The sequence below is a fragment of the Lepidochelys kempii genome, chromosome 11, assembly GCF_965140265.1.
Source record: "Lepidochelys kempii isolate rLepKem1 chromosome 11, rLepKem1.hap2, whole genome shotgun sequence".
Classification (NCBI taxonomy): domain Eukaryota; kingdom Metazoa; phylum Chordata; order Testudines; family Cheloniidae; genus Lepidochelys; species Lepidochelys kempii.
Genome location: NC_133266.1, coordinates 2,776,307 through 2,792,390, shown reverse-complemented (window position 1 = coordinate 2,792,390; position 16,084 = coordinate 2,776,307). Strand labels below are relative to the sequence as shown.

The 16,084-nt window shown below is 63.9% G+C and overlaps 1 protein-coding gene across 17 annotated transcripts in view; it reads right to left on the bottom strand.

Annotated features, from left to right (window-relative positions):
• The window catches only part of TNS1 (tensin 1), a 274,551-nt gene extending 258,717 nt beyond the window's left edge, over positions 1-15,834 (bottom strand). For 14 of the 17 annotated variants that reach the window (XM_073304965.1, XM_073304974.1, XM_073304973.1 and 11 more), the window contains exon 1: positions 15,622-15,834. In XM_073304965.1, coding sequence (XP_073161066.1) covers positions 15,622-15,702 — 81 coding nt within the window. In that variant the 5' untranslated portion in view covers positions 15,703-15,834. Of the gene's footprint in view, positions 1-13,230; positions 13,286-15,621 lie in introns of those variants that run through there. The other 3 variants (XM_073304979.1, XM_073304982.1, XM_073304980.1) reach the window with 2 other exon arrangements.
• Positions 15,835-16,084: the final 250 nt, after the last annotated feature.

Sequence of the window (16,084 nt, the reverse complement as noted above, 5' to 3'; positions counted from 1 at the left end):
ATTCCTGCAGAATAAACACAGCTCAACAGCAGGTGCAAACTGGTGCAGCTCTGCTGGGCTGAGTGGAAGACGCTGATTTGCACCAGCTGAGCATCTGCCCCATGCCCCTCCCCCCCCCCGTGTTCAGGTAAGCGTGAAGTCTGACCCCCAGGAGGATAGATCAATCCCAAGAATAAGAAAAAGGCAACACCACTGAACAGCAGGGTCAGAGGGAATCACTTGTTTATGCAACACAATTAACCTGTGGAACTCACTGCTACATGAGGAAAAGATTACAGGCCAAATCCTCAGCAGGTGTAAATGGGCATAGCGCTAGCTCTGGGGAACTGTCTTCTGGCCACACCCATCCCCCCTGCTCCTCCAAACGTGCCAGGACTGGCAGCAAACTGGGGGCAGGGAGGCTGCCTTACGCACGCGTGTAGCACCTAGAAATCGGGAGGGATCCCTTTAAACAGTCTGTGGGCCCCCGGGCGGCGCTCACTGTGTCCCACATCCCTGCAGCACCCGGACACCAGGCAGAACAGCCGTGTGTGTGTAGCCAGGCCCGGCCTGGTGTGTATGGTTAGTGCCCTCAGTTACCGTCCTCCCCGGTGCCCCTACGCCTGCTTCGGGTTTGTCCTGTAAAGAGCCAAGACCCAGCAGCAGGCAGTGAGGATGAGACCTGAAGCCAGGCACACAGTGAGCGCCGCTAGAGACTCACAAGCTGTTTAAAGGGGCACTACGCACTGCACCTGGGTGTTCGCCAGTGGCTGGTTCTCCCCCCTTTAAGCCACAGCCCAGGTTCTAGCACCAGTGACTGCTTGGGGAAACTGAGGCCACATCCTCCAACTCCGGTGGGGGATGCAGGCGTTTCTCACCCCCTCCGTCCTACCCTTCCCCCGCAGCCGGCGTGAGCCCACCCACCCTCCAGGGAGCTCCAGCCCCTTCCCCCCCCCAGCCCGCAAACCCCTGCCCCGGCTGCACTGCCCAGAGCCCCCCGACGGAGCAGGGGAGGCCAGGCCGGGCTGGGCCCCAGGGAGCAGGCGACTTGCGCTGGCTGGGACGTTACAAGTGACACCCAATAACATTTAACAAAACGTTCCTCTGCTCTTCTTGCGCCTTTGCCTAGTTGCGAGGGGTGGGGGTAGTTGGCAGCCCCCACCCCAGTGCCCAGACACCACAGTGATAGACACCGCATCAGCCCTAAGAGATGTGGGTAAGATGCCCCTACTGCCAGCCACTTGAGTCCAGACCCCTTTCCACTCAGGTCTGCTTCCTCCAACGTCACCCCAAAAGTGGATCGGACACAGCTCCCCCCCCCACACGCACCACCCAGTGCAGCCAGGGGCGCTTCCCGGGCTGGCAGTCCCCTGGGCACAGCCTGACAGGGGTGTGGAAGCAACCCTGCCTCCAGCAGCTCTTTGTAGCAAAGCCATCGGCCCAGCCTGGTGGCCCTGGGAGCAGAGCCGCGGCACTGTGGAGCTCGCGCGAGAACGCCCCAGTAGTAGGGCTTTTATCCTCCGTGTCGATGCAGCCGCTCACTAGGGGGCGACATCGCTACCCACAGCTTCGCTTCCTGGGTTCGGAGCCCCGCTGTGACAAAGTGGGACTGTTCTTACTGTTTCCTCTGAATAGTGTGGGGGTGCCTCAGTTTCCCCAGGCAGTTCTTAAGTATATAGGGGGTGGGATAAGGGGGTATGATCCTTGCAGAGCCCTAGAGGGCAGATGTGTGCAGGGGTCTGGACACAGAGAATGGCCGACACCGTTTCCTGGCAAATGATGGCCTGGGCCCTTTCCCCCTGCAAGGTGAGAGCTAAAGGGTTGGAGAACAAAGGGATCAGGTGACCTCCTGGCCCGGGAAAGGGACAAAGCCCAGAGGAGGGGGGGCTGGAGGGAGTTTCAGTTTGGGGCTGGCTGGGGACATGGAGTGAAGGGCAGACGTGGTTGTCTGGCTCACTGCCCCCCAAAATGGACCCAGCTGAGGGGTCCAGTTCTCTGCACCTACAAGCTCTGTGTTAGACCATGTTCCTGTCGTCTAATAAACCTTCTGTGTTACTGGCTGGCTGAGAGTCACGTCTGACTGCAAAGTTGGGGGGCAGGACCCTCTGGCCCCCCCAGGACCCTGCCTGGGCGGACTCGCTGTGGGAAGCGCAGGGAGGGGCAGAGGATGCTGAATGGTCCGAGGTCAGACCCAGGAAGGGGGAAGCCGGGGGAGCCGTGTGTCCTGCAGACAGGCTGCTCCCCGTGAGGAGACTTCCCCAGAGTCCTGCCTGGCTTCGTGGGGAGCAGTTCCAGAGCATCGCCCGGGGACTCCGTGACACGAGCCCAGAGCAAGGATCAAGGAGCAGGCAGCCAAAGTGCCCGGGCTGTGCCCCGGCACCATGCCCCCAGCACAGATCTGAGCAAGAGGCCGGCCAATCCTTCCCTGCAGAGAGCTTGCCCCACTGGGAACCCTTCCAGGAGACGGATCCGGAGCGGCAGGGGCTGAAGGTTTCTCAAGCGACCCGGCCGGCTGGCACTCCCTCCCTCGGGCATGCCAAAGGCTAATTCAGGCCCTACGTGACTGGCTGGACACCAACCTCCCCATTCGGATCAGTGCCTGCTGGCTCCCTAGGGTCACGGCACGCCTGGCACCCTTCTCCCACTGTCTCCCCCTGCCGCAGAGCCAGTCCAGAGCTGAGCCGGGCACTGGGCCAATGGCAGCTCCATGCTAGAGACGGCTTTGCCATCTGGGCCAGGGCTCTGGGCATCTCCTGGCCCAGCACAGACAAGGGGACCCCAAGGAGAGGCCAGTGGGAGAATGGACCTGCTGTGGGGTTTATGGATTTCTCAACCCCCCCCAGGGATAAACTCCTAGCCGGCTCCCTCCCATGGCCCTCACCCGCCCTGCAAAGTGCCAGAACCCTTCGGCAGCATGCCAGATGCCAGCCCAGACAGGCCTGTCCCGTCTCTCCCTGGGCTCAGGGACACATCCCAGCCACGATCCCCCCACCCCCGGATGTCCTGCCGGGCACTCCAAGCACTGGCCGGCCTGCCCAGTCACGTTAAGGGCCCTGGCCTCTGGCAGAGCAACCAGCAGGGCCCAGCCAAGACTGCCGGGGAGAGGGAAGAGCAGCTCCCCAGACTCAGTGCCCACCTCGCTGGCAGCCAAGGGGGCCCAGAGCCCTGATTCCGAGCTGCCCCCTGCTAGCCCAGCCCTGGGCTCCCCCCCGCAGCTCTGCCGGCGCCCCACACTCCCGACCCGCAGCCCCCCGCTAGCCCAGCCCTGGGCTCCCCCCACAGCTCTGCCGGTGCCCCTCACTCCCGACCCGCAGCCCCCCGCTCGCCCAGCCCTGGGCTCCCCCCGCCCAGCTCCGCCGGCGCCCCACACTCCCGACCCGCAGCCCCCCGCTAGCCCAGCCCTGGGCGCCCCCCGCTAGCCCAGCCCTGGGCTCCCCCCACAGCCCCGCCGGCGCCCCTCACTCCCGACCCGCAGCCCCCTGCTAGCCCAGCCCTGGGCTCCCCCCCGCAGCTCTGCCGGCGCCCCACACTCCCGACCCGCAGCCCCCCGCTAGCCCAGCCCTGGGCTTCCCCCACAGCTCTGCCGGCGCCCCACACTCCCGACCCGCAGCCCCCCGCTAGCCCAGCCCTGGGCTCCCCCCCCCAGCTCCGCCGGCGCCCCACACTCCCGACCCGCAGCCCCCCGCTAGCCCAGCCCTGGGCTCCCCCCACAGCCCCGCCGGCGCCCCTCACTCCCGACCCGCAGCCCCCTGCTAGCCCAGCCCTGGGCTCCCCCCCCAGCTCTGCTGGCGCCCCACACTCCCGACCCACAGCCCCCCGCTAGCCCAGCCCTGGGCTCCCCCTGGCAGCTCCGCCGGCGCCCCACACTCCCAACCCGCAGCCCCCCGCTAGCCCAGCCCTGGGCTCCCCCCCCGCAGCTCCGCCGGCGCCCCACACTCCCGACCCGCAGCCCCCCGCTAGCCCAGCCCTGGGCTCCCCCCCGCAGCTCCGCCGGCGCCCCACACTCCCGACCCGCAGCCCCCTGCTAACCCAGCTCTGAGTGTCCCTGGAGCTGAACCGACCCGTTAGGACAAGTCTGTGCCAAGCCCCACTGCGATTTCGTGCTGTGACTGACTGGGAGTGAGAGAGGACCCCCCCCAGCCATGGCAGAAGCAGAGCCCAGCTCCCCCTGGGTGAGAAGCAGGGGCCCCATCTCCACACCACCCTGCCCAGGCCCCTGGGCTGCCCCCGCCCGCTCCAGGGGCTGCTGGAGACGCTGCGCTCATTAGCATGCCGGCCCCTTTGCACTTGAGGCTCGGTCTGCGCCAGGGCCAGGCGTCGTGATTGATGCAGAATAGGGGCTGTTAAACCGATGCCGGCACCGTGCGCCCGGCCTGGCAAGGGCTGGGGCCAGGACACATGAGCCGCTCGGCCACGGCTCATCTGCATTCAGATCCCACCTCGCCCCGGGCCCGGGCCAGGGGGCTCCGGGGGCAGCTCGCTCTCACTGCCTCAACGCTTCCATTCGGAGCCTTTCTAGGGGACCAACGTGCTGGAAACTGGGGGAGCCCTGGGGCCTAGACAGGGCCCAGGGGACTCCCCGCAGCAGGAATGTGGAGCTGCCCCAGCCCCCCATGCTGGCAGCCCTGATCCAGAGACAGCCCTGGCCCCACACACAGACAGTGACCTGGGGGCGCCAGCAGACAGCCTCAGCCCCACACCTGGGCAGTCCAGTGCCTCGGCTCTGAATCAGGCCAGGCCAGAACTCACCGGGGCTCTGCTGAGCTCCCAGGGGCCCAGGATACTGCCCGCCCGGTTTCCATTGGCAGGGGAGCCGCCCAGCAATCCCCTTCTGCAGGACTAGCCAGATCTGGGTGCCAGGCTGCCCTTGGGGATCAGACCCCCAGCCCCTGTCCCAGCTCCAGCCCAGGGCCTGGCTAAAGGAGTAGCTCAGCCCATCTGGTGCAGGGCAGGTCTGCTCTGTGCCGCGATGAGGCCACTGTCCCCACAGCCGGACGCGCGTCCCGGGGCAGGACCCCTTTCGCCCCCTTGCTGGTGCCCCACTGAGCTGAGGGGCTCTCGGGGCAGCCCCCTCCCCGGGGCAGCTCCCCCCAGCTGCAGCTGGCCAGCGACTCGTCACCGAACGGGTATCGCGCCGGAAAACGCCAGGTCCATACAAGCAAAATGTTTAACGGGAACGTGCCTGTTTTACTGACACTTCAGCCAAGGCGGCTCGGTGCCAACGGCCCGGGGATCAGGGCTCCCAGCTGGCAGGTTGCCAGACACGCCCAGCTTCAAGCCCTGCCCTGGAGCAGGCCGAGCTGGACGGGAACCGGGTGCCCGCGGAGCGCCCGGCTGTTGGTGGCTTTCGCTCAGCTGCCTTCTGCCCCAGCCCAGAAACAACAGTAACCTCAGCAATGGGCTCGACTCGGAAACCTTGTGTTCCAGCCCAGGCAATCCCAGCCAACCCCCCGGACTCAGCCCCGGCCCAGGCGATCCCGGCCAACCCCCCGACTGAGCCCGGGCCATCCCAGCCAACCCCCCAGACTCAGCCCGGGCCCGGGCGATCCCGGCCAACCCCCCGGACTGACCCTGGGCCCAGCCGATCCCGGCTAACCCCATGGACTGAGGCTCGGCCTGGCCGATCCTGGCAATCCCCCCGGACTGATCCTGGGCCCGGCTAACCCCACAGACTGAGCCCGGACCCAGCCGATCCCAGCTAACTCCCTGGACTGACCCTGGGCCCGGCTAACCCCCCCGGGCTGAGCCCCGGCCCGGCCGATCCCAGCTAACCCCCCCGGGCTGAGCCCCGGCCTGGCCGATCCCGGCTAACCCCCCCGGGCTGAGCCCCGGCCCGGCTGATCCCGGCTAACCCCCTGGACTGACCCTGGGCCCGGCTAACCCCACAGACTGACCCTGGGCCCGGCTGATCCCGGCTAACCCCCCGGGCTGAGCCCCGGCCCGGCCGATCCCGGCTCACCCCCCGGGCTGAGCCCCGGCCCGGCCGATCCCGGCTCACCCCCCGGGCTGAGCCCCGGCCCGGCCGATCCCGGCTAACCCCCCCAGGGACGGACTTGGCTGTTGGGCGAAGCGAGCGGCAAACAGCCCCGCTTGCCGAGAGAAGCTGCAGCCTGGGCTGTTTATTTAAGCCGGCCTGAAGAATGAGGCATTGTGGCACTAAACCCTGCGTCTGCATCCCAGGCTCCTCTCTGCCCCTCCAGCCTCGGCCATGGGGCAGGCCAGGGGCTGCCGGGGGGAGCGGGACGACTCTGGCCCCCGCCGGGGAACACGGCCAATCGCCTCAGGCCCCCAGACGCTCGCCGGCACAGAGCAGGGGGCTGCGGTGCCGCCTCGTGGGGAGGGGCACATTTCACCGGGACCCCTCCCCTGTATTCTGGCCAGCCAGGGCGCCTCCAGCAAACCAGACTCGGGGGGGGACAGGTCAGGTCACCCAGCTCTTCCTCGGGCGCAGAACCAGGCATCCCCCGGGCGATGGGGCGCCGAGCCCTACGCCGGGGGGCAGCTCAGACTCTCTGCGGGGACAGGATAGGAACCGGCCACTCGGCTCATTGCCCCCCCCTCCGGCCCCCGACTCTAACGAGGGCCAGCTGCTCGCAGCTGCCGCTAAGGAACGTCCCAAACCTTGACCTCGAACCCCCTGGCCGGCCTTCCTCCGGGCCCCAAAGGGGCTCGGCCACAGGGGCCGGGCGGGGTTGACCTCTGTGCGCTCCCCAGCTGGGCCGTGCCGGTGTCCCGGGGCGGCTGGAGACTGCACTGGGGGGGTTCTACTCTGCCGAGCGACCTGGCCCCCAGGAGTCCCCCACTCCCTCCTCCCCACTGGGGAAAGTCATTAAACCAAACGAAATCCACCCATTCCTGACAAGCAAAGCCCTAATTAGACTAGTGATGCCTGCCAGCGCCAGGCCAGGCCCCCTCGCTGGGGGATGCTTTCCCTCTTCCCTGGTGGCAATGAGTTCCAGAGTCTGGGACAGACTTGTCTCCTGCACTCCCCAGCTCCCCGTACTGGGTGACGGTGTCCCTGCCCTGCGGGGAGGCTGGGGAAGGAGGCATCTTTCAGGACTGATCCCACAGGGTGGGCTGTATGTCAGGACACAGACTTTGCATGGGGCTCTGCCTCATTCTGGAGCCAGGGCAGGGGTGGGACGCCAGGGACATGGGCTCCCGGCACCAGGTGTTGCTGGGCAGACGGGCTGCTGGCGAGCTCGGGCAGCAGTTTCCATCCCTGGCGCGAACAAGCTACACTGACAGCGCCAGGGGGTCCAGAGTGCCCGGGCACCGTGGCCTGGCCCGGGTAGGACAGGGACAGGCGCAGGCCTCTGGCCAGGTGCAGAGAGGAGGGGGCGTTCTTTGGGCACGGATAGCACAGAGCGTCTGAGTGCTCTTAGCCGGGTGAGGGCTGGCTGGGGGGCATCAGGATACCACCGCGCTGGAAGAAGAGCACCAGAGCGGGGCATACAGAGACCGGTGGGAAGAGGTAAGAAAGCGGCTACCACCCACCAGAGAAGCCAGATGACAAGGAGGGTACTGTGCCCACAGCCCCTCCCAACTAGCCCAGATCATAACAAGGCTGCATCTCTGTGCCCCTGTGGGGCTGGGCATTACACACACCCAGTGCCGAGCGGGCAGCCATGCCTTGGAGCCCCCAGGAACACGCTCTTTCCATCTCAGAGAGGGAGAGCCAGCAGGTGGCCCCCGGCCCACACCCTGGCTCCCCCCAGCTGGCAGCGGCCGGCCCAGCTGTGCACACAACCCAGCTGCGGAGCTCAGGCCCCCTCAGGCAGGGGAGAAGGGCAGGCCTTTACCAAACTCTGCTGGGGCAGAAGTGCCTGGGCAGTAAAGCTGCCGCAAAGGAGGCTGGTTCGATCCCCCAGCTCTACCTGGTACCCTGTGCCTCGCTCTGTGCCTCAGTTTCCCCATCTGTGCAATGGGGCAGACAGCCCCGACCTGCCTTATGCGGTGGGGAGCTGTGAAGAGAAGTTCAGCGGAGGCGGCGAGGCTGATGCTGGAGCAAAGTGCAGGCAAAAGGCTTCTTGCCACAGTGCCCTCCACGCAGCCCTCGGGGGCCACCCGCGTGGGCCCCTTCGAGCTGCCGCTTCCCGGGCCCCCAGGGGCTGGGGACACGTCTCCTATTCAGAGCTCAGCGCATACAGGAGCAGCCTGTGCCGGCCACAGCTAAGTGTGAGCTGCTTCCTAATCAGTGTGTGTGGGGGGGGTACCCCCTTTCCCACGGCTGGAGCGTGGGGTGTGCGACACCTTCCCAGGCAGCTTAGCTCACACCCCTCCTCCCAGGCCCTGGCCCTGGGACCCAGACACAAAACGAGCCCCCAGCAGGGACGGGGCGGGAGAGGGGGATTAACTTGTTTGTTTCCAGCCCAGCTCCTCTCCCTCAGGCGCGGGGCCCGGCTCCGGCTGGCAGGTCCGAGGGGGCTCTCTTGCAGAAGGGGGCATGAGGACAGCCCCCTGGAGTTGCTGCCCAGCAGGGATCGCAGCCCAGCACTGCCATCATGGGACGGGCACGGCCCCGCGTGAGGCCAGCCCTGCCGGCCGCTCACCCCAGGCTAGGGGCCCTGCTCATCTGCCCATGGGAAAAGCAAACTAGCTTCAAGCCAGCCCTGGAGCAGCTGGGGGGGGGGGGGGGGTAGTGCCCGCTCCCCTCCCCAGCTGGATGCACAAGCCACACTCGCATCTCACAGCTGCCAGGTTCTGGACAGCTCCAGGTGTGGCCCTTTATGCAAATGAACCCATGGGCTAATTTACATGTCCAAACTCATTTGCATGCACACCATTCATCCAGCTTGCTGGGCCCATGTTTGCTGCCCTGGGAATAGGGCTCGCCCCCAGCCCTGAGCGCCACCCCCGGGCTGCATTCAGCCCTGAAAACGGTCTGCCAGAAACCAGAGCCAACGCTCCCGGCGCGGGCACTGCTGGATCCGGATCGGTCACGTGGCATCGGTTGGGCTCCCTGACGGAGGAGTGTAACGGAGACCCCTATTCTGGGGCAGTTAGATTGGGAGTGCCCTGGAGCCGGAGCGGTCTCTTGTTACTTGTCTGTGCAGTGCCATGCACAAGGGGGCCCCCCAAGCTCTGACAGGGTCCATGCAGCACTGGGCACGACAGGACCCCGACCTCGGACGGGGTCTGTGCAGTGCCGGGCACGACGGGACCCCCCCATCTCAGAGGGGTCCGTGCAGCACCAGGCCCGATGGGGTCCTCCCCTGACCTCAGATGGAGCCTGTGCAGTGCCGACCACCCCCCCAACTCTCAGATGGAGTCTGTGCAGCCCTGGGCCCCCCTGATCTGAGCCGGGCCCTCTAGGTGCTCCCACCATACACCTAAAAGTGATTACGTGGCTAGGCAGGTTGCCCTGGCCCCTGCAAACAACGAAAGCCCCAGGCCAGGGCTCGGCAAGGAGGGACGCCGATCCCCAGCGCCGCCAGCTGAGCAGCTTAGATAAACAAGGGTCTCCGAGCCCCCCATGCCGGGTAAGTCCCGGCATCTCCGCTCAGCGACAGGAGCCTGGCGTCTCTTTAACCCTGACCTCCAGAGCTGAGCGGCCAGGGGTGGGTTTGCCTCTTGACCTCGTCAATTACCACTTGGCCCCATGCCCTCGCCCCTGGGGAGCGCGCAGAGAGCTGAGCCAGGGCATCCAGGAGCCGCTCCCTCACTGCGGGGAGGAGGACGGAGCTCAGCACAGGCTCCCCCGGCCTGGACAGACCCAAACCTGGTTCAGACACTACGCCAGGCGGGCACGGCTCTGTGCTCGGGCATGGGAGGCTGGGCAGGAAAGAGACGGGGCCTCTGGGCCAGCGTTCGGTGCCTTTGGGGCCTGGAAGTTCAGGAGCCAGCCCAGCGCCGTCCAGCAGCCAAAGGTGACCCCCCACCCCCACCCCCACCCCAGCACCACGGATGCCCGATCAGCAGCATCACGCCAGTTTAATTGCTGTCTAATTAGCCGCGATTATCCTCATTTCGCTCCCAGCAGCTTCAAACGGCAAAGGGGTCTGCTAACCACAGAACAAGTCCCAGCCCCAAGAGACCCAAGGCGGGGATTCCCCACCCCACATCTGACATGACGATCTCCCCCATGTTGCACCTGGCGCCTGCCCCTCCAGGCATTGCCAGCAGCCCTATGCATGGCGGCAGGAAGCCAGAGACCACCCAAGTCCACCTCAACTCAAACAGCCAGGCCGTTTTGCCCGTTTAAGATCCCATGGTGGGTTTTTTTTGCAGGACTACAAGGTATTATATATACACCCTAGTAATCAGCCCTGCAATTCCACTCTGCCTCCCTGAATTCCCCATGCAGTTTTGTCTGTTCTTCCTCCGTTCCCACCCGACTGTCGCACAGTGGTGTTGTGTGCCATTCAAAAGCTGCCGTGCTCCACCCCAGAGGCGGCTGCCTTTCAGAGACAAGGGAAGCAATGGCCACAAGGCGGAACTGAAATTGAGGAGCATGGCAAAAGCTTCTCCCGCGGTAGGGCCTGAGCAGCAAAGGCTGCCCATGAATTGGGATCGGAGCAAGGTTCTCACTTCCCCGCCATTTCTGCCTAGGGAGAGCCAGGGAGAGGAGCTGGGGGGAGAAGGGGGTGGCTTTTTAAGTGCTCAGGGTGGCTGAAAAGGAGCAGGCAGCCGTAAGGGGATGGCGGCGAACTGGCCGTGGGGGCTGCGGGAGGCGGTGTAATCATTAGGACACGTTTGGGTGAGGAAGGAAGTAGGGGGCTGGCAGGGTGCAAAAGGCTGCAAATGCTGTGCCCTGGTGGCCCAGCCCCTTCACCAGCCTGTGGCAGGGAGAAGCCCCAGCGCCCACACCCTCTAACTAGCTGCTGAGGCAGATTTGGCTCAGCCCCGCCGGTGGCATTCGGGGAGGCCGGAAGGCAGGGCCGTTCGGGCTGATCTCGCAGGGCCGGTTTCCCCTCGCTCAGGGACACGACGGGCAGCCTTCAGCCCGCACCTTTGCGTGCAATTCCAGGGCCGCAAGATTGCCAAGCCAAGCCCGGCCTCTCTCCGCTCCCTCTGGCTGCGCTTGGCCACCGGCACAGCTAGGTCAGGAAAATTCCTTGAAAGGCAACTGTCCGTCCGTCCCTCTCCACGAGGGAGGACAGTCCTGGTGTGCCTGGGTGCCACCCCGTTGGAGGGCATGAGCCCCAATCCCAGTGTGTGCGCAGCATGGGGGGGGGGGTCTCTCTGCTGCCCCCAGCTGGAGGGCACAGCCCTGATCTGTGGGTGCGTCTGTGTGTCCCTGCTGCAGGGGATGTCCTGGCTTGCGTACGCACAGGCTCCAACAGCCGGACTCAGCCAGTTCACATTTCAACAGGGTCTTTTGCTTCCTCTTGCCCCACCTGCCTTCTCTGCCCATGTTATCCGACAGAGACACTGACAGTCATCAAACAAGGGGCACACTCGGCCCCATGGGGAATCCTAGAATCTCAGGGTTGGAAGGGACCTCAGGAGGAATCTAGTCCAACCCCCTGCTCAAAGCTGGACCAGTCCCCAACTAAATCATCCCAGCCAGGGCTTTGTCAAGCCAGGCCTTAAAAACTTCTAAGGAAGGAGATTCCACCACCTCCCTAGGGAACCCATTCCAGTGCTTCACCACCCTCCTCGTGAAAAAGTTTTTCCTAACATCCAACCTAGACCACCCCGACTGCCACTTGAGACCATTGCTCCTTGTTCTGTCATCTGCCACCCCTGAGAACAGCTGAGCTCCATCCTCTTTGGAACCCCCTTTCATTCCCCACACCCCCCGACTGTATCGACCGCAGCAACACTCATCACACCAATAAGCCACTGAATTGACCCCGCAACCTCGCACGGCTCCATCAGACCGGGTTGAAGGAGAAAGGGGTTGCCCCGGAACAAGGCAATCGTGCACTTCTGCCCTGGGGCATCATCCCACCTCTTCCCTGGGAGACCGACTGTGCCCTAGACCATGAGTGTCAACCACCAGTCACTGACCGAGACCCCACTGTCCCTTCCCGGCTCTAGGGGGCACCAGCTCTCCTCACTTCCCCTCTTCTTGAGCTACGCCACAACACGGCGGCCAAAGCAAACCAAAAACCAACCCACTGGCCGCAGCAGAGCGCATTGCTCCGTGTGCCTTTCCCACGATGCACTGGGAAGTGAAGCCCCCTGCAGGGAACGTGGAGGGAGGAGCCCAGGGTGCAGAAGGGACGAGTTTGGAGGAGGCACCAGGCAGTCAGGCTGAGGGCACATGGCTGGAATGCTGGCCTCAATTGCAGCACCTCTGTTAATGGTTCTGTTCCACAGCCCTGGAGTCCTCTCCCGTTATCCCCCAGCACACAGAACAGGGGGAAAGGCATTGATCTAGCTAATCCCAGGGCTGAGGTCTCCTCCTGGGATCTAGCTCTCAGCTGCCCCATCACTGCCCTCATCCGCATGAGCACTCTCTGCTTCTTGCCAGGCGAGCGCAGCTGCCCGCTCGCCTGCCTGTGCCCAACGCGAGCTGTCACGCTAGGTTTTATTTCTAATTGCTTAAGATAAGGTGGTGCAAAGCAAAGCCAGACCTTGGCTGCGGGTGACTCACTACAAGATAAGCCAGGAAGAGGACAGCATTGAAGTCCCTGCAGCGGGAGACGAGAGGTGACATTGCTCAACTCACCCCCTCCCCACCCATACCCCAAAACATCTAGACACAATGGGCCTCCCAGACGGGCAAAAGCAAAGGGAGAATTGTGGAAAGATAAAGCAAGTAGCAGAGCCAAAAATAGAACCCAGGGTCCTGACTCCCCGTCTTTTATTCCAACCATTAAAGAGCACTCCACCCCAGATCCAGCCATACATGGAAAAGAGGGGCGCGTTGATAGCAACGTCTCTGAATGAGCCATTATGACATGCAGACAACTGATAAGGGAAGCTAAAGGTATTGGCTAGTTAGGTTAAGGATAAGAAGAACTTGTGGTTTTAATCGGTCAGGAACAAAAGAAACTAGCTGTGGTCTAGGTTGGGTACTAGAGCAGGATGGTAGAATTGTCCCTGATAATACAGACAAGGCAGAAGTGTTCAGAAACTATTTTTGTGATGTATTTGGAAGGAAGCAGCTCCCCTCTGCTTTTTCACCACGCTCCCACTGCTTTAAATCCCACTTGGCATTTTCAAAAGGTCCAGAAAACAGGCTGTCCCAGCCCAAGAGAGCCACTGAGATCGGAGATCTATGCAAGGCCGAGCTTAGCTGCTGTGAGGCTGGCTGGGCTAGTGGCTAAGGCAGTCAGGACACCTGGGTTCTGTTCTTACCTCTGCAACTAGCTGTGCTGGGTGATCTCGGGCAATTGCCCATTCCGCCTCCACCCTCCGTCTGTCTTTCTGTTCAAGCTCTGTGGGGCACAGCCTGTCTCTTGTTTGGCCTGCGTCTGGCACAATGGAGGTTCTACTCTTGGGTGCTTTGGAAATGCAGATCACACAGGCCACCTCTTCCCAGGCTTCAGCTCACTCAGCTGTTGAACGGCTCGAAGAAGATTTTGCCCTTCCCCACGGGAGTGGCAGGGTTGGACCCCGAAGCGCTCGGAGAGGCCCCTCGGCCCCTCGAACCCGCGGCCACTCGGATCCTGCCCCTGCCCACCGGCATCTCCTCACTAGCAATGGAGATCCTCGAGAACCTGGCGAAACCCCAGTGTGCCCAGAGGCGGACCAGCCCCACCGGCTCCAATGATCCCTGCAAGCGGGTGACCGTGGAAGGGATGGGGGCCCTCGCATAGGCAACGCCCCAGAGAGAGAGAGAGATCCAGGAGACAGAACCCAAGCAAAGAGCTGCCTGCCCAGCCTTCCCCTGCATGGGTCCCCAGCTTCTCCTCTCGGAGACAGCCTGGCATCCTCTGCGTCCCAGCTCAACCTCGAACAAGCAGGACTAGACCGGTGCAAAGAGCTTCCCCCCCCCCCCCCCGCAAGCCCTGACGTCAGCAGCGGGTTATTCATTAGCTCGTTAAAGAGTCGGGTGGGGGAAGAAAGCGCCAACCCCCATTCTCGCTGCCGATCTCTGCTGTCATGTCCCCGATTCGCCTACACTCCTCCCCGGCCTCCTGTTATCCCTGGACTGTCACCACCTCCAAATCCACCTGCCCCAGGGGCTGGTTCCACCCCGTGAGGTTAGAACAGGCCCCGTCCGGGCCAGCCACCCTGCCCACCAGCACTCGGTCCAGCCTAGCCTGAGACGGGCCCGGGTAGGTCTGGCCGGGGACAGCTTTCCCGGCCCCTCCTGGCTATGTCAGCCCAGGACCCCTCAAAGCATTTACGGCAACAGGGCCATGGCGCTACCAAGGGGGGGGGGAGGGGCTTTGGGAAGGGTGGAGCGCTTGTCATCAGCTGTCGTCCTGCGGGGCAAGAGCCCGACACCCCCACTCCCAGTCTCACCAGTGGCAGGAGTGGGACTTTTGCTGGAGGAGGGGGCTGCACTGGGGTGTCACGGTGGGCAGAGAGAAAGGCAGGGGCTTCCGGGGGCAATGGAAGAGCCACAGAGCAGAGCTATGGGGCACAGACTCTCCAGTGGGTCTAGGTTTGTACAGCGCCTAGCGCAGTGGTGTCCAGGGCCACAGCCAGGCTCCCAGGCCTGTTGGCAACGAAACAAGAATAAAACACTGAAAAATCTGCCCCCAATGGCCTTTCATAACTCCAGGTGCCCCCCCCAATCTTCACACGCCAGCTCAGCCCCACAGCTGGATCTGATCCCATTCCCCCCAGCAACCAGTCACCCGGCCATCCCCCCAGTCTGTGGCACTGTGGGGGTGGGGTGGGCGGGGGGGGAAGATGCCATCTATCCCAAGGGGACTATCCCTCCCCCAGCCCCTTACAGCGAGACATAGACACCTCCCACACCAGGGGGCACTTTCCCTTGACCCTGCCTCAGCTCCCAGGTGCTGCGAGGTGCTGAGCTCCCTCCAAGGTTGTGGGGAGGGGAGGGAAGAGCAGGGACCCCCAGGGGGACAAACCCCCCCTCTGAAATGCAAAATCAGGCACCCCAAAAAGTGATGCTGGAGCAGTTAGCAAAGGAGCAAAGAAAAGAGACTAGAAGAGCCGGGCCCAGCCCAAGACTTTCCCTCCCACCCTCAGCACAGCCAGCTGGCTAGCAGCACCGGTAGCCACATGCTCCCGGAGAGCTTCAAGAATTTCCTTGCAAAGCAGCCTCCAGAGGAACCCCCTTCTTAGGTCACAGGGCTGCTATTCCCGCCCCCCGTCAGTCCCCCCGCCCCCCCCTTCGCCAGCCGGAGCTGCAGACACTTGTAACCAACACCAGTAAATGGATCGATTGCCAAGTGTGTGTGGGGGGGGTGATAGAAACAGCACCCCCCCCACACACACACTCCCCCCCACAGCTGCCCTGCCAGGAACTTCAGTCCGAGACCATAAATCAACCCAGCCTAGGCCGTGGGCTCAGCCCCGCCCCCACTGGGAAGCATGTCCCATCCCACCCCCAGCTGATGACTGTACAGCTCAGCCCAGAGTGTGGGGGGGGGCAGGGATTTCCCTACCCCCCCCCAACTCCCCCATCCCCCTCCACGTGCTCCATGCAGCGTTGCCAGTTTAGTCGTTTGCCAGCCCTCCATAAATCCAACCGCCCCCCTCCAATTTCATCCCCGGGGAAGGCTCTGGGAATGGCCTGTCCCCAGGCAAGGTTGCACGGCTTCCACCTACCCAGAGCATGCAGGACAAGCAAACCCAGGTCATCCTGTCGCCAGTTCGGGCCCCCGGCAGGCTCAGCGAGACCGTGGGCATGGCAGCCCAGGGCGTGGGGCGGCGGTGGGGCAGCCGGGCCAGCCCCGCCAGAAGAGATGCCAGCCCATCTCTCCGGCAGGCAGCACCCGAGTGTGTTTCTCAGCCGCTCCACTAGTCCCTGCCTCCTTTCCCTGTCACTCCAGCTTTTCTCTTCTTCTTGGGTCAGTTCCTTCGCCTCCGAGGAGGAGGCGGTGCCTGGAGGAAAACCCTGCCAGGCGCCTACAAAATCCTCCCCCGGCTGCATAGACTGGCCCTTCTTTAAAGAACCCAAGCGCCCGGATTTCCCCAGGCATCTGCCAGCCCCATCTCCCCACTGAGAGCCCCCCCGAGCAGACCTCCCCCAGCGGGGCAATCCCCTCTCCACCTGCCCCACCTTGGACCT